At 38.5% G+C, this 26553-nt stretch overlaps 1 protein-coding gene across 2 annotated transcripts in view; it reads right to left on the bottom strand.

Moving 5' to 3' along the window:
• TBC1D22A (TBC1 domain family member 22A) overlaps positions 1 to 26553 on the bottom strand; it is a 188521-nt gene that overhangs the window by 157585 nt on the left and 4383 nt on the right. For both annotated transcript variants that reach the window (XM_075428719.1, XM_075428720.1), the window contains exons 3-4: positions 25673 to 26013; positions 24702 to 24881 (exon numbers count right to left, since the gene is read on the bottom strand). In XM_075428719.1, the coding sequence (XP_075284834.1) occupies positions 24702 to 24881; positions 25673 to 26013 (521 nt within the window). The remainder of the gene's footprint in view (positions 1 to 24701; positions 24882 to 25672; positions 26014 to 26553) is intronic.

Here is a 26553-nt window from a genome sequence, read left to right on the forward strand (position 1 = left end):
CCATTTTAGGTTCAGAGAAGATCTAGACACGGTAAGTTACTGAACTCTCTTGACTTCCCCTTCTTTAAGCACACAGGTACCTCAGAAGGAGCACTTACCAAGGTACATACTAAATAGTAGCAACAATGACAAAGTTCACTGTTACACCAGGGTTCCTTGATGGTAGCATGACCACAAAAATCAAAAGAAAACCTTCATCCTTTCTAACACTGATTTCCTAACCTCTGCTTTCTACTTACAGATCACTCCTGAGTCCCATTTATCCATTTCAGCCCCTTCTCCAGACTTCCTTTTTCCTTGTTTTCCTCCTTTGCAACCCTCATCCCTATATATTTCAGCTGTATCTTTCCTCAAATCAACTGAAATTCCACACCTTACTTCATTGCTGTCCAACAGAATTCACTGTATAGTTAAGAAAATCTTAAATTATTTGCTAAAAAGTGGTGCCATCTTTAAAACACAACACTAGCTTAAAAAAAGCAAAACCTAAATAATTATTTACAATAATTTCAAAGGAACCTGTTTTTTGTTCTTTATCTCTGAATAATCCCAAAAATTTATACTTTTGTGCTTTCCTACTTACACCAAACCGTAACAATCAATTTAACTACAAGTTCTTGCATTATAGATGTTTTAAAATTAAGATATAATGCATATTAGAAAGTAAAAAAAAAATACTTGCTGTCCAATTGTTCATTACTCTTCTATAATCTAAAGCCTCTAACAAGAACTGCCATCAGAAAAATAAAATTCTATTCAGTTTTACAAAGACAACCTACTACAGAGGATCAGTGTATCACCAAACTATATTTAAATATACCAGATTCATCATTACTTGATGTTATGTTACCTCGCTACAGCTTGGGCTATTTTCTACTGTTAACCTACAAACACCAGACTGCTGATAGGGCTTCTGAAAATGAAGTCTATACAGCAAATTTTGAGGGTTTTTTTGATATAGTCTTCATCATTTTTAGTTAAATTTGAACACCGTTGTCCTGCTATAACAACTTCTCACAAGAAGATTTTATCTTGAAATTTTTGTTGAAAAAACATTTTTTATCTCTTAAGTATCAAGTTAATTCCAACCCCATTAATTCTAAATTAATTTTTTAACTTAGGCAATTTTGCTGTCTGTTCATCCAATAACTTAAAAAACTTCAAATTTGCTTGCATTTGTAAACAAGATCATTCTTTTATTATATCTTTTTAACAGCTTTGTCCCACTCTAGAAAAGCATTTTATATCATGAAGCAAGTAGACATCACATGTAATGTTACAGTTGTTTTCTCATTCTATAATATAAAATCCATGTGTTTTTAAGCATCAGCTTGAAAGTCACTGAACTACTATTTCTAGTACTTGTCTCTGTATTGTAAAAGTAAAACAAGAACTTTTTTTTTTTCTCACTTGATAACTTACTATAGAAATATACTATTCTTCCATGGCTTTCTGAGATATACTGTATACCCTTCATATGTATCAAAACCAGGAAAATCAGTTTTAATATATTAGAGTGTAAACAAAATATAAGCAGCTGCAGTGTATGCTTTCAAAAACGTTATGAAGTTCACAGTACTTCTATGCATATGCATGGATGGAGGAAGCACGAAAGCATGCACATATACATAACTCCAAGGAATTTGCTGGTATCCCAGGAAACTCCTCCCTTCTTCATTTCAAGGAGTTGATAAGCACTGGAGAAATACAGGATGGCCAAAAGATAAGAAAAATACGATACTACTAGAGTTCAGTGTTTCTTTGAGACTTCAGTTCACAATGAAAGCAGAACTTGTGCAGACTGTAAACACTGATTAAGAGACAGGCTTGAACTACGTATCACAGGCTGGCACAACAAATATACTTCATCACGAGTATGCTGTCACTGCAAACATGATGGATTCTACAGGGAAGAGATGGAACAAGCAACTGAAATTCTCTGATATGAAGTAAGTGACTCCTGAATTTCACTGACACTAAATAGTAAATGGCACCCAGGATTGTCCATTCACGATAAAAATCCAGGCTTGGGCACAGAGAGGCATTAAGCACAATGGCAGAGAGGTGGGCTGCTGATACACTGAGGACAGAAAACAAAAAGCAGTTCCACAGTCAAAAGGCTATGGGATGTCATGAACAATGGAGAAAAAGGCACTAGTGGATTCTGAAGAAAACCCAAGAAAATGCAGGACAGAAAAACCCAGGCAAACAGCTCTGCCACAACACACAGCAAGGCTGGAGTACAGAACACAGCTAGGCAGGAATGGCCTTCATTAAGGAGAGTTTCAAAGAAGAGCAGATGGACACTACTGAAGTGGAAACCAAGAAATAGGTTGGGCGGTTTTATTGGGGTTTTTTGCTTGGTTTCGTTTGTTTGGTGGTTGTTTTTTTTTACATCAGCAAAAGATGAAAAACAGTCTCCTACTTCAAAACGGAACAGAAGTCTCAGTACATTACTATTTGGAATGAGCTTTTTGGCTCTCAAGGATTGGTTCTTTATGGTGATAGCTTTGAGGGATTAATTACTCAGAATAGGGAGAGGGGAGATGGTGAGCAGCAGAATGAAGGACACACAAATTCCCAAACACAGAAATTACGATGTTATCATGGTATTAATTGATCATCCTTAGAAACTCTTTATATTGGCCTTAAATAGGCAGTCATGCATGAGGTTCACGTTAAAACAAAGTCTTTGTATTCCAAAGGACAGAAACAGTCAGCTTCATAACAGATGTCTGAAATCAAGAACAGTGTTGTAACTAAAAAGTAAATTTGTAAATTCATATGCTACACTTTTAGGTGACAGCAACTTTCATCAGTCTTCCTGAAACAAGCAGAAGATGGATCCATTAATCTGATCTACATGCAATTCCAAATTTCCAGTCTACAAAATCAGACAAGATACAATTCTAATATTACAAGTTCTCAATGACTGTCAAAAGCAAGAACTACCACCCACTCTAACCGTATTGGCAGTGAACGACCAGAGGCACCAATCAATCAGATATTGTGATACTCATCTTGTTACAGAGTAGCGGCTCCACAAGAGGCCTAGCAGAAGCCCTAAGCCAGTAATACAAGATTCTTGATCCACCCACCCAGGTGTCCCCTTGCCAGCCAAGGAAGCCCTCCTCCCCTAAGTCTGCCCAGCAGCCAAAGCAGGTTTGACTTGTACTGTCAAACTGTTCTTAACACTTTTAGTTTATTGTCAGACTCCAGCTGCGAAGATCGAGCACAAGCTGCCCAAGAGGCACCCCCGGACAGCACCTGGTTGCACACCTTACCCTTCTCCCATTACTTGATTTTCTTTTTCCACCAGCCTTCTACCTCCTTTTCTCTGACCCAAACTGACAAACCACTCCAATCACTTCTTCCCTTAGTGGTCTCAGTTTCACTACAGCTATACCCAAATTTGGTATTTCTGAAATTATTACCTAGGCACTGCTGATCTTGTAACTCTGCACCTTCCAAAGTGGCCCCAGTGCTCCCCTCCATGCAATAGCACTGTTTGGACATTTCTCACACAGCTCCTCCTTTACTGCTTGTGAAACCCAGGCATCCCATAGGGTGCTATCTATAACTTCTGTCAGCTTCTCATACTGCTGTTTGTTACGTTCAGCAATTTCTCAAGTCGCCTCCAGTAGTTCTCCACACCCTAGGGAGTTAGCTCAGTCTCAGAGCAGGGCAGTCAGTACCTTAGATGTCTCCCTGCAGCCCTAACACATCTGCAACAAGTTTCAGTTCCACCCATGATTTGATGTCATGTAAATCCCCAAGCTACCAAGCACTAAATCATACATAACAGTATCACTGGTTATACTCTTCTAACAGCCAAAACAGCAGAAATCAGTCAGAACAAGTAAAGGCAAAGTAGCATGTAATATGAACAATGTTAGAAAAATGGTATTTTGTATAGTTTATGAATTAAAAAAGAGGTAATATCTGCCTTAACTAAACACATCTACAAATTATGTATTTGTCCTCCACCCCAGGAGATTTTAATAACAATGAAGACCCCAAGTCTTCAAAAGCAAGGGATCTCCAGCTGTGCATCACACAGCTCCACTAGTCCTCGTGCAGTATTTATGAACAAGTACGCTTTACCAGCTCTGATCTCTTCGAGTCACTGGTAGTCTGGCTGCAAGGAAATGGATCTTATGAGTTAATTTACTACTTCCTTAGACAATCCTTTTGCTAAACCTTCAGGTTTTGGCTACTGTTACACAGAAGCACACCACTGATGAACTATGTAATAAGCATAATACATGTAGAAAATAGAATATAAGTTGCAACTCAGAAACTACTTTTATTACATTCATGTAACATCCATTGTTCATTCTCAACTCTATACTGCATTGAACTCTAATCTTTCGCCTTACTGGGTTTTCTTTTCTCCTCCCTTATCGCAATCCAACTAAGAATCTCTGCACAAACATGGCTACCAACCTCTAACACCAACTCATGCAAAGAGAAGGGAAAAAAAAACCAAAAAAAGCATAAAACAAGAAGAGATGCAAATCTACTGTCAGAATCAGAAATCTGAAGCGTATGATTAAATCAGCGAGAACTCATCCAGGACAAAAAATCCACTTACTCTTAATTAACTCACTTAAGACCGAAGACAGGAAGTATGAAAACAAATTGGAATATAGCTTATTCTAGTAAATCTTTCTATCCTATGATGATGCTGAGCTTTACTTCCCTGTTCAGCACCAAGTAAAGACAGTTTTGACACAGAGAATATAAATCATAGCACTATTTGAAATGAAACCTCCGCTGCTAGGCTAAATATAAACAATCACTTGTAAGACTCGTTGAACTGAGTCATTCTCTGAAATAGTATTTTATTTCAGCAAGTTTCAAGGGAAATAATTTTTCATTCCTGACACTATTCTGCAATGAACATACATTTCCTTTAAGTAGGGATAGCTTGGGCTGTCGCGCAATTCCAAACAAGAACACACATATCTTATGGGACTGGCTTTCAAAGGACCAATCTTTCTGGAAGAAAACCTCAGCACCGGACATGGGAGTAAAAATGTACACCAGGGACAAAGCATGTTTGTTTCACAATATAACACTTACTTCAAACAGATCCTCTGACTAATTCTTAGTATGTGATAATTCCTTTTCTGCACCAACACTGACTGCTATCCTATCTCACAGTCCTCCAAAATTTCAAAATCTCGGACTACTCCAAAAATCATATAAAAATTCCAGTCCTAACTTTTCACTACCATGGGCTCACCTAGCATTTTGCCACTGACACACAGCACATTACAAACGAAAGAGGCTATGAAAGAAATCGTATCAGATGTAGCAGCAAGCTTTCATGATTATCTCCCCAAAAGCATACAGTCTCACTCTCACGCATCGCTACTGTTAAAGCATCAACTCACATTCGGCTTTCCTCTGATGGTTCAACACCAAAACAAGAGGAAAGAAAACCAAGAACCCTGCCCTTCCTAAAACCAATTATAAAAGCAGGAAAAAAGTTGCTCATACAAAACTTCGTCTAACACTACTATAGCATAAAATAAAAATGTTTCAGGTGACAAGAGAGGCAAGAACAAATTGAAGCATATGCATAGAGTACTACTGTAGATATATGTAAGAGAATGTCCAGGAAGCTAAGTTCTAATATTGTTACAATACATGAATCACATGTACATTTTATTTGAAATACATGCATAACTTCTACAGCAAGTGTATCTATTACTGTTTTTAAGACAGGCTTTATTCTTGTAAGCGATCCACCACATCACTTCATAAAATCAAATTATAACGTGTAATTGAAATACTTGCGTTCAAGTTCTCAGGTTACACTGGGACACACGAGTTAAATTAAAAAAAGAGCTGCGGAGGGTGAAATAATTCTGATGTTTTTATCTCATACTAAGTTCATAGACTCAGAACAGTTTGAGTCGGAAGGGACCTCTAAAGGTCATCCAGTCCAACCCCCCTGCAATAACCAGGGACATATTCAACTAGATCAGGTTGCTCAGAGCCCCAGCCGAACGCTTCCAGAGACTGGGCATCCACTACCTCTGGGCAACCTGTTCCAGTGTTTCACCAGCTTCAGTGTAAAACATTTGTTCCTCACATCAAGTCTAAATCTACCCTCTCTTAGTTTACCATTACTCCTTGTCCTGTCATTACAGGTCCTGTGAAAAAATCTGTCCTCATTTTTTTTATAATCCCTCTTTAAGTATTGAAAGGTTGCTATAAGGTCTCCTTGGAGCCTTCTCTTCTCTAGGCTGAACAGCCCCAACTCTCTCAGCCTTTCCTCCTCAGAGAGGTGTTCCATCCTGCTGATCTTTTGTGTGGCCTCCTCTGGACCTGCTCCAACAGCTCCATGTCTTTCCTGTGCCAAGAGCTCCAGAGCCGCACGCAGGACTCCAGGTGAAGTCTCACCAGAGCAGAGTAGAGGGGCAGAATGCCCTCCCTCGACCTGTTGGCCATGCTGCTTATGATGAAACCCAGGATATGGTTGGCTTTCTTGGCTCCAAGCGCACATTGCCAGCTCATATCCAATTGTTCACCCACCAGTACCCCCAAGTCCTTCTCGGAAGGGCTGCTCTCAATCCCTTTATCCCCCATTCTGTACTGATAGCAGGGGCTACCCCAACCCACGGGCAGGACCCTGCACTTGGCCTTGTTGAACTTCATGAGGTTCACACATGCCCACTTCTCAAGCTTGTCCAGCTCCCTCTGGATGGCATCCCTTCCCTCAGGCATATCGACCACACCACTCAGCTGGATGTCATCTGCAAACTCGATGAGGATGCACTTGATCCGGCTGTCTAGGTCATTGATGAAGATACTAAACAGTACTGGTCCCAGTACGGACCCCTGAGGGACACCACTTGCCACCAAACTTGCTTGTCCAGCTCCCTCTGGATGGCATCCCTTCCCGCAGGCATATCGACCACACCACTCAGCTGGATGTCATCTGCAAACTCGATGAGGATGCACTTGATCCGGCTGTCTAGGTCATTGATGAAGATACTAAACAGTACTGGTCCCAGTACGGACCCCTGAGGGACACCACTTGCCACCAAACTTCATCTGCACATTGAGTAGTTGACCATTATCGCCTGGAGGTGACCATCCAACCAATTACTCATCCACCAAACAGTCCACCCATCAAATCCATATTTCTCCAATTTAGAGAGAAGGATGTTGTGGGGCCCATGTCAAAGGCCTTACAGAAGTCCAGATAGATCACATCCATAGCTCTTCCCTTGTCCACTGATGTAGTCCCTCCATCATAGAACGCCACCAGGTTGGTCAGGCAGGACTTGCCCTTGGTGAAGCCATGCTGGCTGTCTCAAATCACCTCCCTGTCCTCCACTTGCCTTAGCATAGCTTCTAGGAGGATCTGTTCCATGATCTTCCTAGGCACAGAGGCGAGGCTGACAGGTCAGTAGCTCCAAGGGTCTTCCTTTCTACCCTTTTTAAAAAGGTGTATAACGTTCCCCTTTTTCTAGTCACGGGACTTCCCCTGACTGCCATGACCTTTCAAATCTGATGGAGAGTGGCCTGGCAACTACATCAGCCACTTCCCTCAGGACTCTGGGATGATCCTCTCTTACAGTGGGAGGGACTTTGCTCCCCAGTCCCTGTCTTGCTGTCCATCCACTTGAGAGATGTGGGAAGAAAAACTGACAGTGAAGACTGAGGCAAAAAAGTTGTTGAGTACCTCAGCCTTCTCCTTGTCCATTGTTACCAGTTTGCCATTCTTGCTCATTAGGGGGGTACACTTTCTTTGACCTTCCTTTTCTGGCTGACATATCTGTAGAAGCCCTTATTATTCTTTGCAACCCTTGCCAAGTTCAGCTCCATCTGTCCCTTGGCCTTCCGGACCCCATCTCTACACAACCAGGCAGCGTCCCTACACTCTTCCCAGGATACCTGTCCCTGCTTCCCCTGGCCAATGCAATTTCTAGTCTGTAAATTGCCACAGTATCAACTTTTTTATCCAACACTCATTGCTTTATTTTAAACACCTAGTTCTTTCCTTCTCCTCCCATGTTTCCTACTGAGTATTTAACTTTCGCACAAAGAAGTGCTAAGTACATTCATACCCTACAGTACCTCGTAATAGAAAATCCATTTCAGGCTGAATTTTCTCCATATAACATATTATAAAAAGACATTTTTTTAAAAAGTTCCACACTGGACCAATATGTAACACATCATGCTCAAGGGAGCAGATAGTTAGAAATTAATTGTTGAGAACACAAAAGAGCCACAAAAACATATGAAATGCCTAACAGGGGTCAGAAGCTTTACTTAAGAGCAAATAAATCCACAAAGATGTCACACAAAGAAAAAACTATCTGATTACACCTCTAAAAACAGCATCTTTCCATGAAACAGAAACAAATGAGACACGACAAAACACTGTTAGAAAACAGGTATGATATGCTGCTCTTACAAACAGCCTTGACATCATAAAAATCAGGACATGTCAGCTCACACAACAGCTGATACCGAATCCTTCCTGGTATCCAAGAAAGAAGAATGCCTTATGTTTATCTGCACTTGCCTGACTGACTGGCCTTGAAAGCTGCCACAGCCTCACATGGCTCCTGACAGCCACAGAAGCTCCAAACCTGGAACCCCTCTCACAGCTTCAGAGAGACTGCGTAGTTCTCACCCACAGCCACAGACACTATATCTTCACAAAGAGGAGGCAGAGAGAGAGAGAGAGGGTGGAATAGGAAGCATGACTTTTCAAACTTCTGTACCTTTCTACATGGGGAATCTGTTATCTCTTCAACCTGTCCACCAGCAGAAGTTGTCATTTCCTTCCTTCCCTGAAATTTTCTTGCCTTTTTTCCCCCCTTATATGTGTGTTATTACAATGGCTCACAAAACAAAAGTATAAATGCCAACTAATGCAAGAAATGCTAAAAATGACTTGCTAAGATGAAGCAGGTAAGCTGAAAGACAGAAATACCAATCATGCAGCTGGAGCTGTATGCATACCAAAATACTCTAGATGTTTGACTCAGAGTTATCCTTTGAAGTCCGAGTTCTTTATTTCATTTTAGTATAAAGTTTAGTATAACATCCGAAAGAAGGGAATCAGAATCACAGAATCATAGAATGCTTTGGGTTGGAAGGGACCTTTAGAGGTCATCTCGTCCAACCTCCCTACAGTGACCAAGGACATCTTCTACTAGATCAGGTTGCTCAGAGCCCTGTCCAAGCTGGCCTTGAATGTTTCCAGGGATGGGGCCTCCACTACCTCTCTGGGCAACCTGTGCCAGTGTTTCACCACCCTCACTGTAAAAAATTTCTTCCTTATATCCAGACTAAATCTACCCTCCCTTAGTTTAAAGCCATTGTTCCTTGTCCTGTCACAATAGGTCCTATTAAAAAGATTTTCCCCTTCTTTCCCACAGGCCTCCTTCAGGTCATGGAAGGCTGCTATAAGGTCTCCCCGGAGCCTTCTCTTCTCTAGGCTGAACAGTCCAAACTCTCTCAGCCTTTCCTCCTAGGAGAGGCATTCCATCCCTCAGATCATTTTTGTCACCCTCCTCTGGCCCTGCTCCAACAGCTCCAGGTCTTTCCTGTGCTGAGGGCTCCAGAGCTGGACCCAGGACTCCAGCTGGGCTCTCATCAGAGCAGAGCAGAGGGGCAGAATCCCCTCCCTCGCCCTGCTGGCCATGCTGCTTTTGATGCATCAGCAGAAGAGCTGGGAAATTGTACTACATATTATAGTACTTAGTCTAAACCTAATATATATTACTTACTGTTAGCACACAATACACAAGCCTTCTCTGATCAATTTCCAACAAGTGAAAGTATAACTAGGGCCTTTCTCTCACCATTAACACCTAAGCACTCAGAATCTCTTCAGTAAAGATCAGTAGAATATAAAAGAACCATCAAAAAACTTTGTCTATACACAATCAAATGCAGAAAAAGCATCCAATGGTCTAAATGAAGAGTCTAGGTGCAGGTTGCATTTAATTTCTGAAACATTATGTTACTCCTCCATTGTTGATAATAATTATGGCAAGGATGAATATAAAATCCAATTTACTTGGTATTACTTTGAGGGGAACATTCCTAGAGCACCTATCCAAATGCAATTATAATTGCAGAAAACAGACGAACTTTTGTTAATTACTGATCTCCTCTACATTGATTTCTATAATTGTTTACACAGCAGTAGGAGTGGCTACAAACAAAAAGGCTGAATTTTATTTTTTCTTCTAAAGAAATGCTCATCTGTACTTCACATCTTTGTTATCCCCTGCTTTCATTCACAACAGTGTCCTGACCACACTAATACCCCTTCACAATTGTTCTGAAGAGACTTATACTATTAAAGTTCTGGGGGCTTTTTTGGGGGTTTGAGTTTTCTTAATATTCATAGCACTTCTATACCTGTGATGCCATGGACATACCTTTTTTCCCCAGATCAGTCTTTGGCTATTAGAGTGCTCTCAATTTTGTTTTTAATAAAGCCAAACAGGAAAGAATGAAATTAGGGGCAAATAAAGAACAAATCTAAAGCTACCGCATTTCTGCTGTGTAGGTTACAAATACACTCCAACCACACAGTAAGTTTATTAATTTTTATTGCATAGGATGTAGCAGTATAGAAGTACAGGGGTGACGGTTTCAAGCTTGGAAATCCCTGTCTTGTAAAAACCTATTTGACCATATACGTCTATGCCATAGTTTGAAACACTTTAAGTTAAAGCATCAGAAGAAACCCATCCTCAACCAAGACAGAGTACCAAGGAAATGTACTTGCACTTACATTTGAAACTTGTGCTCTATTTATTATCTAATGAACCATTAAACTTTTTGTCATTGGTTGAAATGTTACATTCTCCCTTGTCAAAGCATAATTTCAATTTCCCCTTATAGATTTCCCAAGGAATTAGATGTCCTAGTTATGAGCTGGAGAACATGCTTCCCAGCACAGGATTTCTACAAAGGCATTTTAATGCCACCTACAAATCAGACACAATCAAGACAGTACTGCAAAAATATCCTTGCTTCAATACAATACTTTCTTAAAAGTCCAGAACAATTAGTTTGAAAATGAGCAGTTGTAAAACATTCTTATCACAGACACGATAACTTGCTAAAAGAATGCGAGCACAGAATTAAGTTTAACCTACTGATTCAGAGCTGAAATCAGCCAGATCCAAAAGCAGTATTTGTAAAACCTTGTTTATGAACCCTGTACCAGACTGAAAGGATACTTTTCTGAAGCAACACTTTGAACCCCAACTGCTGCTCTGTTTTTCAGTTGTTTTATTGTTTTACATAGTTCTGTGAACAGTAAGTATCAAAATATTTATAAATCCCCATAGATTTTGGACAAAAAATATCTCCATTTGATAGCACTAGCCAACTGTCACTTCTGCTTAGGAGACGGCACTTATTTTTTGCAGAAACATTGTTGGGTTCAAATATTATAAAGAGATAATGTGGTATGCAAATGCTTCATATTTATATAATTTATTTCATTTTGGAAAACATTGTTTTATCTGGTTTACTACAACACATTCAGACATACATTTCTTCTCTCTGCAGAAGAAAAAGTTTAAAGCAATTATTTCAAAAGAAATCTTAGGACAGTATCCTTTCACTGCAGTGGATTCAAAGATTCTGCATATTCCATAAATATTTCATGGGTCATTCTACAAAGAAAACATGCCCTTAGTTCATCAGCTTTCTAACCCCACAAGCTATTACCCATTACACATAAAACACACGAGAGTAAACAAATAAGTCTACAAGTATTTTTCTTGGAACTACAAGCTCATTGTTCCATCAGTTACAAATAAATAAGTCAAGAAATATTAAAGGAGTTCAAAATTTCTCTGTATGCATTATTCATTTTTGATACAGCTGTTATTTCATTGAGATTACTGTAAACAGCTACATGAAGTGATCGCCTGCATGAACAACTCCACGATATAATAATGAAAATAAAAAAACTCTAGCTATGATAAACTACATTTACATGTTTTATGTTCCCATAACAAATTCCTTGGATAATTTAACTATACAAAGCTGGAAAATTCTTTCAAGAGCATAGATTCACAGAACTGCAGCTCCCCCAGCAGCATGTTACAATACAGACAGTACATACAGAAAATAACTTTGAGGCCTTGTTACTACTATGGCAATCACAGTAACTGGTTTCCAAAATGAATAATAGCTCTGTTAGGCACTTCATTAAATTTTTTTTCAAGCAAATACTGCCCTTAATCTTCTCAATTGAACAAAGAGTTATTCTGAATGCATGCAGAAAAAGTCCAATCCGATGTTGTCAATACAGGGTAAGACCCTTTTCGGGACCTTTGCTAGAACAAAGAAGGAAAACACACCTTGTCCGCTATTTCACGTAGAAAGTTGGAGAAGCAGAAGTAGATAAGGCTGGTGTTAGAAGGTACGAGCAAGCGACAGCATTAGGAAAACTAAGGCAACAGGGAGATTAATAAAACCACTAAGAAAAAATCGCAACAAGAGAAGCCAACAATGTAAATTATGAAAATAAGTAATGCAGAGTAACTATGCCAGCAGAAGGTTTTAAATGCCATTATAATTTTTCATAGTTCTCCTGAAACATCAAATTTCTGCGCATCATCAAATGTTTTTATTTTTACCTTAAAGCCATTCAGACAGTCTCTAACAAACTTTCCAAGTAGAACTAAGGTATCTCTCTATACAAAAATAGAGAAGATGGGAAATACCATTTGCAGTACCAGTTAATTCAAGGAGAAAATTTTCTCACTTATTTAGAAATAACCAACAGTATTTATTTATCCTGTTTGGAGAGAAGATGCAATTTTGCAGTCTGCAGACCAATCACGATAAATATCCTGGTTTTAAGTGAACAGCCAAGTAATAATTATTTACTTTTGGACAATGTCAGCCATGTTCCATCCATCCATACCTTTTTTCTTAAAAAAAAAAAAATATTTATATGCATTTGGAACAAATACCCAAGGCATAAGCTTCACGTTATTAAGAAAAGACTCCTACAAACCAAACTAAATACACAGACTTTAAAAAAAAAAAAAAACGCTATTGCAATATGTACATTCAAAAATACAATCTGACACTGGTCCTTCATAGCGAACCTATAGTACAAGAAAGGCACAACTAAAATAATCAGGATTAACAGATACATGAATAAAGAGGATCCTGATCAGGCAAAGAATTTTACATGGAATGCACCTAATGAGCTACAATCCTGCTCTTGGATCACCTCCTTCATATGCATCCCAAGTTGAGCTTAGGAAAGTCAAATAAAAAAAACAGACAATCTTGCAAAATGAGTGAACTGACTTGGTCATCCAAAACAGTTTGGAGACTGCCTTTCAACTACTGAATTTGGCTCTTTCTGTTCATATGAACATAGTGAACTCTGTGCCACTTTCAGACAACTGACATTTCAGTGTTTCCTGCTTCTATGGTGAGCTACTGTCTGCCAGTGAACTCAGAGTGAGAGGACTGCTGGGACTGTAGTGCATTCCCCCTAAATGTTCCATGGATTTGGAAAGACAGGAAACAAGGCTGATTTTCAGTATGTGGCCAAGCACTAAGGGAGGCGGAGAAGCTGAATTTCGCTCACAGTTCACAAAAATCGAAAATTGCTAGCATGTACAATGAGAAATACTTTTACTCTCATTTTAATTGTCAGCATTAACCAAGGACAAACACCCTGCTGTCAGAGAACCACATCTATACCTAAAACGTACATAATATTTCCAATACAATAATTGGAGTAAAGACTCATAACAGTAAGAGCTACAATTTTTTAAACATTCAGGATAGGGTTTAAAAGCTTTTCTGTAAAAAAAAAAAAAAGCTTTTCCCACATCAAATTCCTGTAAAAGGCTAGCCCATAACCTCTAATCCACGCAAGGTTTTTCTCGGTTAACTGCAAATATGCATTACATCTCCAGAGTAAACTTCCATTATTGCTAAAACACATGTGAGGGCATATCTAACCAATAATCAGTATCAGGAAGGCAGCACAGCACAAACGTAGCCAGTGAAATACGCTCCACTGTGATTACCTTCCCAGGTAAATACTGCTTTATGAACATTTATATATATATATATATATATACATACATACATATATATTCATTCCAGTTCTGGACTCCCTTCTAAATATAAAAGCAAGACTCAAACTTCAGAAATATATTTTCATAGAAAACACTTGTCATATTTAAGCTTTCTTCCATGTACTTCTCAAACTTAAACCACTACAGTTGTTGTACCTTTAATTTACACCAACCTCTGTTCCAGCCTGAGCTGGGAAACATAACTATCTTCATAGGCATTAGGCTTTCATATTGTAAAAGTAGTGCACACACTAAAAAAATTTAAATGCAAGACAGTGTAAGTATTTTTAAAGGAATTCTTCAGTTACATCTTGCAATCAGGAAAATTAATAACAATTCTGTCTTTCTTCTAGGCATTTTCTACATCTGAGCTATCAAATTATAATTTCAAAGGATGTTTCTTTGGAGCTATGTTTGAAGCTGACACACTCTATTGCAAAACAGTTATACAGCATGTAAAAAAAAAACAGATTATAATCTGTTTCCATGTGTGAAGAATGCTATCCTGCAAAGGAGATGTATGTAACAGATTCTACTGATGTTTCAGAAAGATCAGGGAATCTTATGAAAATTTCATATTATAACTAATTTCTGGTTCTTTTCACCATCAAAAGAAGCTGAAATCAGAAGGACAAAGCATCAACCCATTATCTAGAGATGACAGGTAATTCCCATAATGAGACAAAACGTTTGCAGAAAGATTAATATGCCAATTTCTCAACAGCTGCACAAATTCAAGTCACTGCAAATGAAGTAACTAACTGTGAATTAAGTTTCTTCTGTTTTAACAGTGGAAGAGACGGTGGCAAGAAAACATACAGGACGAATTATACTTCCTTGAGTCTTGGTAAGCTGACTTACAAGCAGGATGTGCCACTCATTACAGCATGTAAAGTGCTAATCTTGATATTCAAAAGCTTCAGGGCCCACAGAGTGTTCAAAATTCTCAACAGTCTTGTTGGTGACATTTTCAGTAAGTTCCTCCCCTTCTGTGCACAACAGTGCAGGCAGCAGGCAAGGCTGCTCCCTCAGAGAGTCCGTGACTACCACAGGGAACACTGAACTTCTCATCCAAGTCTCTCTTGCTATGATAATGCAGATTGCCCATAGTGTCTCTGTAAGTTCAGCTTTCATGACGCTATCAGGAAAGAAAGCAAACAGCACACCAAAGAACAAAAAATTAAAAAAAAAAAAAAAGAAAAACTGCAAGAATACCTCATCATATAGTACCTTTCTTTCTCCCAGCTCAAAGTAAAACATCCCTCTCAATTGTATTGGTCACCGCATGGCTCAGGCTTTAAGATGATTTTTGAAGAGCTGATTACAAATCAATACACCAAGGGGTATATGACCTCCTAAAAACTCTGCTAAAACTTTATCTGCAACAAAAAAAACCTTTTAATTAATGATATCTGCAATTTGTAGTAGAATGTTGTCTAATTCTCATTTTTTTCAGTCATCAATTAGTGGTAACTACCACGGCAATTTTGTACATACACATGAACTTGGATGACAATTTGGGTGGGGTTTTTTTTTGGATTTTTGTTGGTTTTTTTTAAACAGCAAGCCCTTGGCATCAGCTGAAGTTACAGCCCCACTGCAATGCTCGACATCCAAACCCATTTGGAAACTGAACTAGTTTAGAACTCCACATCTTGCCGAAAGGAACCTACTGCCATGAGTATAACACGGGAGTTTTGCAGACTGTATTAAGAGAACTTTTATTTTTTTTGAGTGGCGCTCAGATCAACGGTTTTAACCTAAAATGCTCTTTGTGGACTTCAGCACAAAGAGAAGCAGTTTTACTCTCTATGCCATGCTGCTGCAATTAATACTAACAAAAATCAGTAAGAGCTCCTCAATCTACAGGCAAGTATTTCCTGACAGAAGTCCAAAACCTCAGAACTAGGGCTCTTGCGTATAGTCCACTAGGTCTGTATCCGTTCATTAATCAAGTCATACTTGAATACCAAAGCTCCTGACAAAAAAAAAAAAAAAAAAGGCAAAGATTTAGAGTACAGGCTCCTTTTCCAGAACGAAGAAAAGGGGAAGATTGTTTTATCTGTTAATAGGATCTGCATGTGTTCAATCTTAAGTCTTTTTTTTTTATTTTGCAATAAATACCTAATTCAGTGATAGGTCACGTTTGGAACGTGGAAGAGGAGTCTTTGCTCAAGCCAAAATTAACAAATCCTTGCTAAAAGAAAACAACGCTAGTCTACATTTGTTCTACTTGAAGGTATTGTTTCCAACTACACTTCTTCTGTAAAGCCTTTGAAACAGTCCCCCACAACATTCTTGCCACTAAACTGGAAAGATACAGGTCTGATGGATGGACTGTTAGATGGATAAGGAATTAGCTGGATGGCCACTCCAAAGAGTTACAGTCAATTCTGAGTGGAAATTAGTAACAAGCAGTGTCCTTCAGGGGTCCATACTGGGACCAGTACTGTTTAATATCTCCATCAGTGACCCAGACAGTGGGATTGAGTGCACCCTCGACAAGTGTGCAGATGACACCAAGCTGAGTGGCACGGTCAACAAGCCTGAGGGAAAGGATGTCATCCAAAGAGACCTTGATAGGCTTGAAAAGCGGGACCATGGGAATCTCATGAAGTTCAACAGGGCCAAGTGCAGTCCTGCACAGAGGTCAGGGCAATCCCAAGCACAAATACAGGCTGGAAGATGAAGGGATTGAGAGCAGCCCTGCCGAGAAGGATGTGCGGCTACTGGTGGATGAACAATTGGATATGAGCTGGCAATGTGCGCTCACAGTCCAGAAGGCCAGCCGTACCCTGGGCTGCATCAAAAGCAGCATGGCCAGCAGGTCAAGGGAGGGGATTCTGCCCCTCTCTTCTGCTCTCGGGAGATCTCACCTGGAGTCCTGTGTCCAGCTCTGGAGCCCTCAGCCCAGGAAAGACACGGAGCTGTTGGAGCAGGTCCAGAGGAGGCCCACAAAAATGGTCCGAGGGCTGGGACAACTCTCCTCTGAGGAAAGGCTGAGGGAGTTTGGAGCTGTTCAGCCTGGAGAACAGAAGGCTCCAAGGAGCTCTTATTGTGGCCTTTCCATACTTAAAGAGGGCTTACAGGAAAGTTGGAGAACGACTTGTTACCAGGGCCTGTAATGACAGGACAAGTGGCAATGGTTTTAAACTTTAAGAGTGTAGGTTTAGATTGGATGTAAGGAAGAAATGTTTTATGATAAGGGTGAGGAGGCACTAACACAGGTTACCCAGAGAAGCTGTGGCTGCCCCCTCCCTGGAAGTCTTCAAGCCCGGGTTGGATGGGGCTCTGAGCAACCTGGTCTATTGACAGACAACAACTAGATGATCTTCGAAGGTGCCTTATAACCCAAACCATTCTATGATTCCATCATTCTAATTGTTGACCATTCACTTCCAGAAAATATTTCTTGGCTGAGTAGTTTCCATCAGGTAAGTATAATCAAAACATAGATGTTTAGTATGTCCCAAAGAATACCAGTACTCTATAATGACATCATGCAATTCAGTAGTGATCTCTCTTGGGAGCAGATGAAGCTTACAATTCAAATTGCATTAATCTATATCACGCCAAACAACAGATATCTTGCTTTTTCCTAGTTAGACTAGAAAATTACACAAGTAATATGAACCAATGTTCACTTTAAAGGAATATGGACTTGAGTATGATTAAAGTGCTTGCTCTATATTTTTCTCTAGCCATGGGTGTAAAAATTAAAGTAACTGAAAAAGCATAAGATATAAATGACTCAAATTAAACTGCAAGTGTCATAATACAAAGGGATTTTATTCTGGTTTGTTTCCGTGGATAATCTCAAAGGTATATTTGAAGGAAGGGAAGGTGTTACAATTACTTTCATACTGACTACCTTCAATATGACCCTGTACCATAACCTGTCTCTGATCACAGAATTCTTCCAACTTCCTGTGATTCATTTTTGACGGATACATTTTATGAAAAGTTTGCTGGCTACCTACCCAGCACCAACAGCGTAACAAATAACTACCACATCTTTGTTGTAACTCTTGCAACATAAGTTTATTTTGTAAATGAAATTTAGAAAGAAAAATTAATTTCATTTCTAAAATCACCCTAGAATTTTATTATAATGCACAGAAGCAAGTAGCTATTGTTATGAGAATATAAAATTACATCCTTTGTAATTCCTGTACTTTCTGTAATAACACTTCCTACATTTTATCTTTGAAAACATCAATTTAGTAAAAATAAATTTGCCTCTATTACATATGCTGACAACTTTATCTGCCTTTCAGGAGTTATGGTCCCAGATTAGTAAATCAATTATTTTAACTGGTATTTTGAATACCAAGAAATAGGGGCATAAAAGAGGAACTAAAAAAACAAAAACCCACAAAACATTGAAAATCTGAGAGCAGAGAAGGTACAGAAAACAGAGAGGAAAAATTGTAAGAAAACAAAAAGTTTACTAAAAAAAAAATGTAAAGGTCGAACACAGACCAAACTAGTTAAAAACATCAACACTTATTAGGTAATGGAATGACTATCATGTCAATCAAATATCTTTACAAAAGAAGAGAAATACAACCTCCAGAGACAAACTACGCAAAATCCTCTCAACATTGTTTCAAGAACCTATTATCACCTCATTACAATGAAAAATAAAGACTTTAAATTGAAATATCCCACTCAAGTAGTAATCAGAGTAAATGCTGAGTGAAAAAATTCATCATTCATTTCAATTAACGCATTTTGTAAAATTAAAAGTTTCAATTACATCAGTTTGACAAATAGTTTTAAAGGACATAACTGATTGCTGTTATAGACGACTATATTTGTGAACCATAAATAAAAGATAGTTACTATGCTTAATCAGGTTTAATATACATCTAGAATGTATCAACAACTGTAAGCACAAATAGGAAAATCCTACTTTTCAAGTTGCTGCAACAATACAGATGACCACTGTGGTGGGATACATCTAATAAGTTTTCTTTCTAAATTTCATTTCTAGAAAGCCACCATTCTTTTATTCTAGTACACAGAGGCAATCAGCTATTGTTAGGAGATAATCTGAGATTACATCATTTGTAATTCCTGTAAAATTATGGAATTAATTTTTGACATCAGGTTAATCAAAGGTTCAACTGTTCTTTATATGGTCTGTAACACTTCACAACACTATAGGAAAGCACTGGCTAAGAGACAGCACCCCACTCCGCAGATTATGCTCTCTGCAAAAGTTTTCTTTTTAGAATGAGTAAGTGAAATAGATGAGTTTCAAAGAGTGCAAAGAAATAGAGCTTTTGAACGTGAACATAGGATGCAGCAATACAACTAAATTAAGACAGGAATGCTTTACCATTTTCATGGTTGCTTTTACAGGGCCCGCTATTACTTTTACTAAAGCAGTATGCTAAAACTTCAACATATTATTTTGTTCAACTTGGCATACATTGTGATTAAGTAGAAAGAAAAGTCACCCCGACACGCAAAACAACTTTACCTCTTAAGAAATAAGATGTTTTGACTTTGAAAAATTTGATACACATGTTGTATGTTGCATAACAGCAGCTTTACAACGTTATGAAGCTTTATTAAATCAAGAGACCGCAGTACACCAGGCTTACTGTTGGTTATTGTTTGATCAAAGTAAACATGTTTCTGACATCCAACTACACACATTAGCTATATGTGTGAAAAAAAAGTAGAAAATCAGTTGATTTGAAGATGGCGTTAAGGAAGTACTTTAGTAAGCTATATTTTAAATTGGTATTACAAAACCCATCATACATCTGCTATTTTGAGGTTACAAGTATGACAGAACTTGTTCGTTGTTATGTCAGTCTGATTTTATTAAGTTTGCTTACGTTGTATTTGCACAGTAAACAGCCCCCTAAAACACTGTACAAGACTACTTAAATACACAAGTCTAAACTTTAATAGAATGAAGCTTAAATTTCAAAACAGACAGACATAGCAGTACTGTCCTTCTTCAATATGTAAACAGTGATCTGTTGAAGGAAAGAGAAGCTTCTTCTCAGAGACACTCTCCCTATGCTGCTTTGTTGAAGTCCCACCTCCTCCCTTCCTCTTAAAGCAATCAACTGTCTGCAAAAGATTCTGCAAGCAGAGCCCATCTTCACTCAGTAACCCAAGGCCATTACAAGGAAAGACAAGGCCTGAAATGAAGTAAATCTACGTCAAATTGACTGCAAGGCAACCATTAAGCACAGGTCGACTGCACAAAACAACTAGCATAAACTGTTCTTTCTGCATAACCTGACATGCAGTACCAGGAGTGGGAGGCTATGCAGACACACAGGCCCTGCAGCTGTGCTGAACACGTCTGTACTCCTACCTCCACCCCTATCCTGCTTCCCGAGGTTGCACCAGGATACATCAACGCCACTGAATTGGCGGGGGTCAGTCCTTAAGTCCCTCTCCAACCAAAACCGCTTCTTGCAACAGGCTCCTTCTACCAGCCCACATTTCTTGCCATAACACGGGTCTGCTTGTTTAGCAGCTTGCTTTTTGTAATTTTAACTTTATGAGATTATCTCTCCATTTGTTGCTTTCTATTACTACTTGAACGTATATTCTCAGAGCTCTTGAATACCTCTCCCCTGCAGCACAAATCATATACCTAGAAGTCACTTTTCTATAGGAACCAGGGTTTTTTTCAATATAGCTAACCACTCTTAACATCCAATTCACATTATACTTTCCCCAGTTATATTAGAGGTAATAACAGCATAGCAATAGTCAAATAAAAAGCACCAAATGGAAAGAAGGCATATTATTTGCATCTGCTTATCACGTAAACAACAAAAGTGCCTGCAGGACAGGTAAGTAAAGTGTGTTAGGAGTGCTTAAGGGAAGACTCAGAACTACAATGGCAATTATACATTACAAGAGTGAGTTTATTAGTTCAGCTCTACAAAATATTAAAAAATGAGTTAGGGGACTTGTGAGCCATGGAAACAGGCCCTTTATTCATAAGTAAGAGTTAAGTAACCTAAAAGAATTATTTCTTTTATATTCTGAGAATCCTGGATTTGTGGTTTTTTTCTTCCTTTTCTAGTTTGTGTTCTCAGATTGTGCCTTGCTCTAATAACTACTTGTGTATGTAAGCATCTGCTGGATAAAACTATACACAGAAACTTTGAGAATGGTTCTGTCTTTATATATTTATGTAATATCAGTGGATTCGTATCCCAATTGCAGACTATACCTGATATATTTCTATTACTACTTGAACGTATATTGTGTCCAGTTCTGGGCTCCCCAGTTCAAGAAAGATGAAGAGCTACTGGAGAGAGTCCAGCGGAGGGCTACGAGGATGGTGAGGGGACTGGAACATCTCCCCTACGAGGAGAGGCTGAGGGAACTGGGCTTGTTCAGCCTGAAGAGAAGGCTGCGAGGGGACCTAATAAATGCTTATAAATATCTGAAGGGTGGGTGTCAGGAGGATGGGGACAAACTCTTTTCAGTGGTGCCCAGTGACAGGACAAGGGGCAATGGGCACAAACTGAGGCACAGGAAGTTCCGTCTGAACATGAGGAAGAACTTCTTCCCTCTGAGGGTGACGGAGCACTGGAACAGCCTGCCCAGGGATGTTGTGGAGTCTCTTTCTCTGGAGATATTCAAGACCCGCCTGGACGCAGTCCTGTGCAGCCTGCTGTAGGTGACCCAGCTTCGGCAGGGGGGTTGGACTAGATGACCCACAGAGGTCCCTTCCAACCCCCACCATTCTGTGATTCTGTGATATATTATTTTGCTCAGTGTATAATTTGATGGGGTTGATAGAACCTACGTGTCTTCACAACTTCACAGTATCCAACCTATGGACCAAACCCAACTCCAAAATCTATTAGTAGACTTCAATGGCTAAAATAATCTTCACTTCCAAATTTATATGCATAATCCATATTTTTGAGAGTTTTGTTGTGAAAGAACATGTCCTTTCACCACCTCTAGTTGACATAAAAGACTATCATTGCATTTTACACTGTCTCTACAGGACAACCTTATTCAAATGTGACTGAAAGGATTTCGAGGTCATTCGTATTACCTTGTCTTCTTAGTCTATGTTGATTTCTCCCGTTATGAGAAAAGAAAAGCCTTGAGTTGAAAGTGTACATCACATTGTTTCAGTTCCACAGATTAACGTCTTTTTACATTGCTTTGAAAAGACTTGTCACATAATCTCTTTCAACAATGTGCAAAGATATATCAGGACAACAAAGGCAACAGAAATACTTCACTTCTGCTACTACTACTGCCAAGCAAAACCAACACTACGGCATGCAGAAGTGAACAGAAATGTGTGCTAAACTGTCTCCAAGACTACCCACTGATACAATTCACCATGACAAACAAAACCAAACTATCTGTAGATCTGACAAAAAACAAAGACCCACACATACCACAACATCACACACACACACACAAAGAGAATGAACCAGCTGCAACAGAATAGATACCTGTCCCTTCACTACCCACTACAAATCTTAGCTTGGAGTCTGTTAGCATTACCCTGAAGGGATGAAGCAAAAAGAAAAAAAAAACACATAGAACAAAACACCCACCACACACAACTCCCTACAGTTTCCCAGGCTACTACTGTCATTAAATCAAGATTCCTTTTTAAACGTAGTCTTCACCGTAACATGGAGCTAAACCAAACAACTCCCAAAAATGCATACACACAAGCACACACCAGATTCTGATGAACTCTACATATGGTAATATCCATATGCATGTTTGCATATGAATATATGCATGCACACACTTTCCCTAACATATATATAATGTAGTCCGAGCTACCATTGCACATGATCTACTAATAGCTTCATGATCATCAAGAGTTTGCGTGTCATCAATAGAGAGTTCAATTCTTTCACTAAGAAAAATTACCAATTATTTATAGATTTATTAGGAAATGCTACTAGATATATCCCAGACACAAAAGTCAAAATATTCAAACATGGACTTAAAATTCTAATTCACACAGCTTCAAATTCTTAACTCATTACAGTTTCTACAGCAAGAGAAAGAACAAGCTTCCTGTAAGCAGACATAGAAAAGGCATTATATAGTGATATCTACAAGAAAGCCTATTGAGAGCTCATTAGGTATAAGAGCAACATACTCAAATTTCGTATTCCTACGTATACTTCAGTGTGAGATTTAGAAAGTTCAATAGGGAGAAAAACAAACCCAATTTGCTTAAGTAACATTGACTAAACTCTCATCACAGTCAGGGTAACTACACTCTTAATAAGAGTGGAAATCTTTTTTCACTCCCCTCCAAAATATTTTACTTTAATCCCTAAATTTGATTTACTGGGAAAGTATTCCCGTCTAATTAGACAGCAAAAGTGAAATGGAAAGGTTTAATTTAAACCTTGTTTTCCCTCTGGCTTTGTAACCTTATATAACAAAGATTTCTACCATTAGAACATTCTTAAAAGTTACATGAGTTTTCATGTCAGTCATAATCATATAGTTCATAACATCTGTTAGAATGAAGGGAAAAAAGTGATATTTGATTATCATTTTCAAGCTCATATAAAATATGTAATTTGTTGTAACACCTCAGTTTATTCCCAGCTGCATTTTGTAAGAATGTTCTATAACTCACTGAAGTGCTAAGTCTGATCTAGTTAGTCTTGTTTCCATGTTTCTACTTTGCTAGCATAAATTTCACAATAAGACGCAGCACAGAAAAAAAAAAAAAAGCCACAACTCGGACCATATCATACTCAAGAAGTCTTACAACAACTACAGGGCAGGAAAGCGTCAATTCAAGAACTGCAAACATGCAGTTTCTACTTCCTCCGTAAGAGTTTCCTGTAGATATCTTCCAAAATGGTCTAACTCAAAGCTGATTTTGTGTATTAATTATTTTGACACAAACTCCTTCTCCTAAGTGACCAGTCAAGTTCTCCAAATACAGTTTACTATTCCTACTCACTCCAGATTTTCACTTCAGATACACAGCCATTTGATTCTGTGATATCCTCTCAGCACTCGTATTCACTATTCAGCAGTTAAAATTCAGTGCACAAAGGGAACAGTTATCTGACAATACATTTGTTTTCACATTAACATGTCAGCATTCACAGACGCGACACAGAACTACTGCATCCATTTGTGTGCATGAAGAATGCTCACTGAGTAGACAGGCAGTAATACCTCCATGCCTCATCATTTTTCACATTCATATTTCTAAGCACGAGAATCACTCTTATACTTCATGCTGTTCCATTATGAGGCATTAACACTAAACACAGCTAATTACGCTTTATTTTTTCTCCAGAGATTAGTCCAGGAGGGAGAAATAACATGAGAAAGAAAAGAACAAGAAGCCATCTAACACCGTACATCTTAGTAGGATGTATGCAAATTGTATATTACAAGCATGAATACTACAAACATTCAATTATATTCTGTCTTTCTTTTGCAAGATCAATTCTAAATGTTGAAAGGGTTAGATCCTAACCAAATCACCAGTCAGAACAGCACATCAAACAGAAAAAAACTTATAACTAAAGAATAATTTAGATGTAATTCATAGCTCCTATAAGAAATACTTACCAAGATCTGTATTGGGGCCAGCAAGTAGCTGCTTAAATTTGTCTAATCGGGATGCTTCTCTTTCAGTTAATGCAGGAGTAACTGAGGTATTATAGTCTGCCATTCCACTCACCAAGGGAGGTGTGGAAGTTTGTGGAAGGGACTGTGATCTCTGCATGGAAGAATTCTCACTAGCATTATCTGAAGGGAAAAAGAAGCATAACAGTTAGCCTCAACTAGTGAGAAGGCTACTAATAACTTGAATTTAACATGTAAATTTACAACAGAATTATGTTTTGGAGAAATGTAAGCTCAAGCATAGTACAAGTTCGGACTTCACATGACTTGGATTGGGCAGGAGGAGCATTCTGCTTCCAAGCAGTACTCCACAATTAAAACAGATCAATTAGAGATCATACTAACCACAAGGCTAACTGATTTTTAAAACCTCTGTGCTACTGAAAGCTGTTTCCATCCCCTTCGCTGCTCTTAGGGGAGGAGAAAAAAAACCCAAAAAACTAGGAAATCATGGCAATTGGTTACTTTCAAGTCCATACATAAAACACAGGCCAGATCACAAGGATGAACTTCCCAGTCCACCTGCGTGGTGTTCACCAGTTTTTCAATATACTTTATACAGCAGCATTTTAATAATAATTTTTCACAATACTAGGAATACTATCAATTGCATACATCTTGGTGCAGTTAACCATTAAAATACACTCAATAGTGCGACTTCCTTCCAAAACTGAGGATATATTAAGGCTGAAAACAAAAAAATTCAGTTATTCTTCCTTCACCCATGTATTTCTCACACACAAGATTTACCGTTTGGTATTGCTTGCAGTATCTCCCTCAAATTAATCAATATTGATTAATAATATTTTCCTGTGCTATTAAGAAAAGGTTGGGAAGGGGTTAATGTTTCAAAGGACAAATATTATAGCTCTCCTCATTTGATTTTTGACATCTTTCTTCATTTTTTAACTCACCTGCTGAACTCGATGTATGACCTTCACTGACTGATTTAACAAGCCTATTATCACCACATGCAATAGAAGTTAGCTCTGCAGATTCTACTTGTTTTTCTTCCTGTAGATATTCTTCCTGAAATTTATGCTGTTCCTGTAACTTGCTGTGATTCTGAATTACTTTGTGAGCCGTTTCCATGACCACTTCTGTATTTAAGTTTTCAGCAGCAATTGCTAGGAGTTCATCATCATCATCCCCAAGATCCCAAGCATCACTTGTGTTATTTTCAAATTCTTGGAAAGTGCTGACTTTCTTTAGTTTCACTGGAGTTGTAGGTGGCTTTGAACCTGGTTTTATCAAGCTGTTCAAAAACAAATAAACAATATTTAGAGAACTAGTAACAAAGTAGGCAAACCATTATGGGCACAGCCAAAAAACAAAAGTCCATGCTTAACGTTGTATCAGTTGCAAATATTTATCTCCCTCCACTCATGTAACTGCTACATCCACCCATGATAACACACAGCTGAATATGTCTGAGAACAAGGGCAGATAGAAACTGACTCTTCTTGGCTTTGAACAGAAGCTGAACAAATCCTTCCTTCTTTTGTCTTAAAAAAACAAATCAACAACAAAAAAAAAAAAAACACGGCGGGGGAAACAACCCCAAAGTCAAATAAAATCAGTACTACTGGAGTACTTTCTAAGATAGACAAGGCACATTGCAGTTCTCTTGCTTCATGAACTTCAGTAGAGATTTCATGGCTCTGAATGCAATTGTTGCGTAACAACACAGGAGCAGTAATCAAGTCATCAGGTCTACACCTAAGTTATCATAAGCAATCATGTAATACAATCACTGTCATAAACAAATCAAGTCTCACCTTAAAACTCATTAGAT

This window comes from Opisthocomus hoazin, chromosome 8 (genome assembly GCF_030867145.1).
Source record: "Opisthocomus hoazin isolate bOpiHoa1 chromosome 8, bOpiHoa1.hap1, whole genome shotgun sequence".
Taxonomy (NCBI): Eukaryota; Metazoa; Chordata; class Aves; order Opisthocomiformes; family Opisthocomidae; genus Opisthocomus; species Opisthocomus hoazin.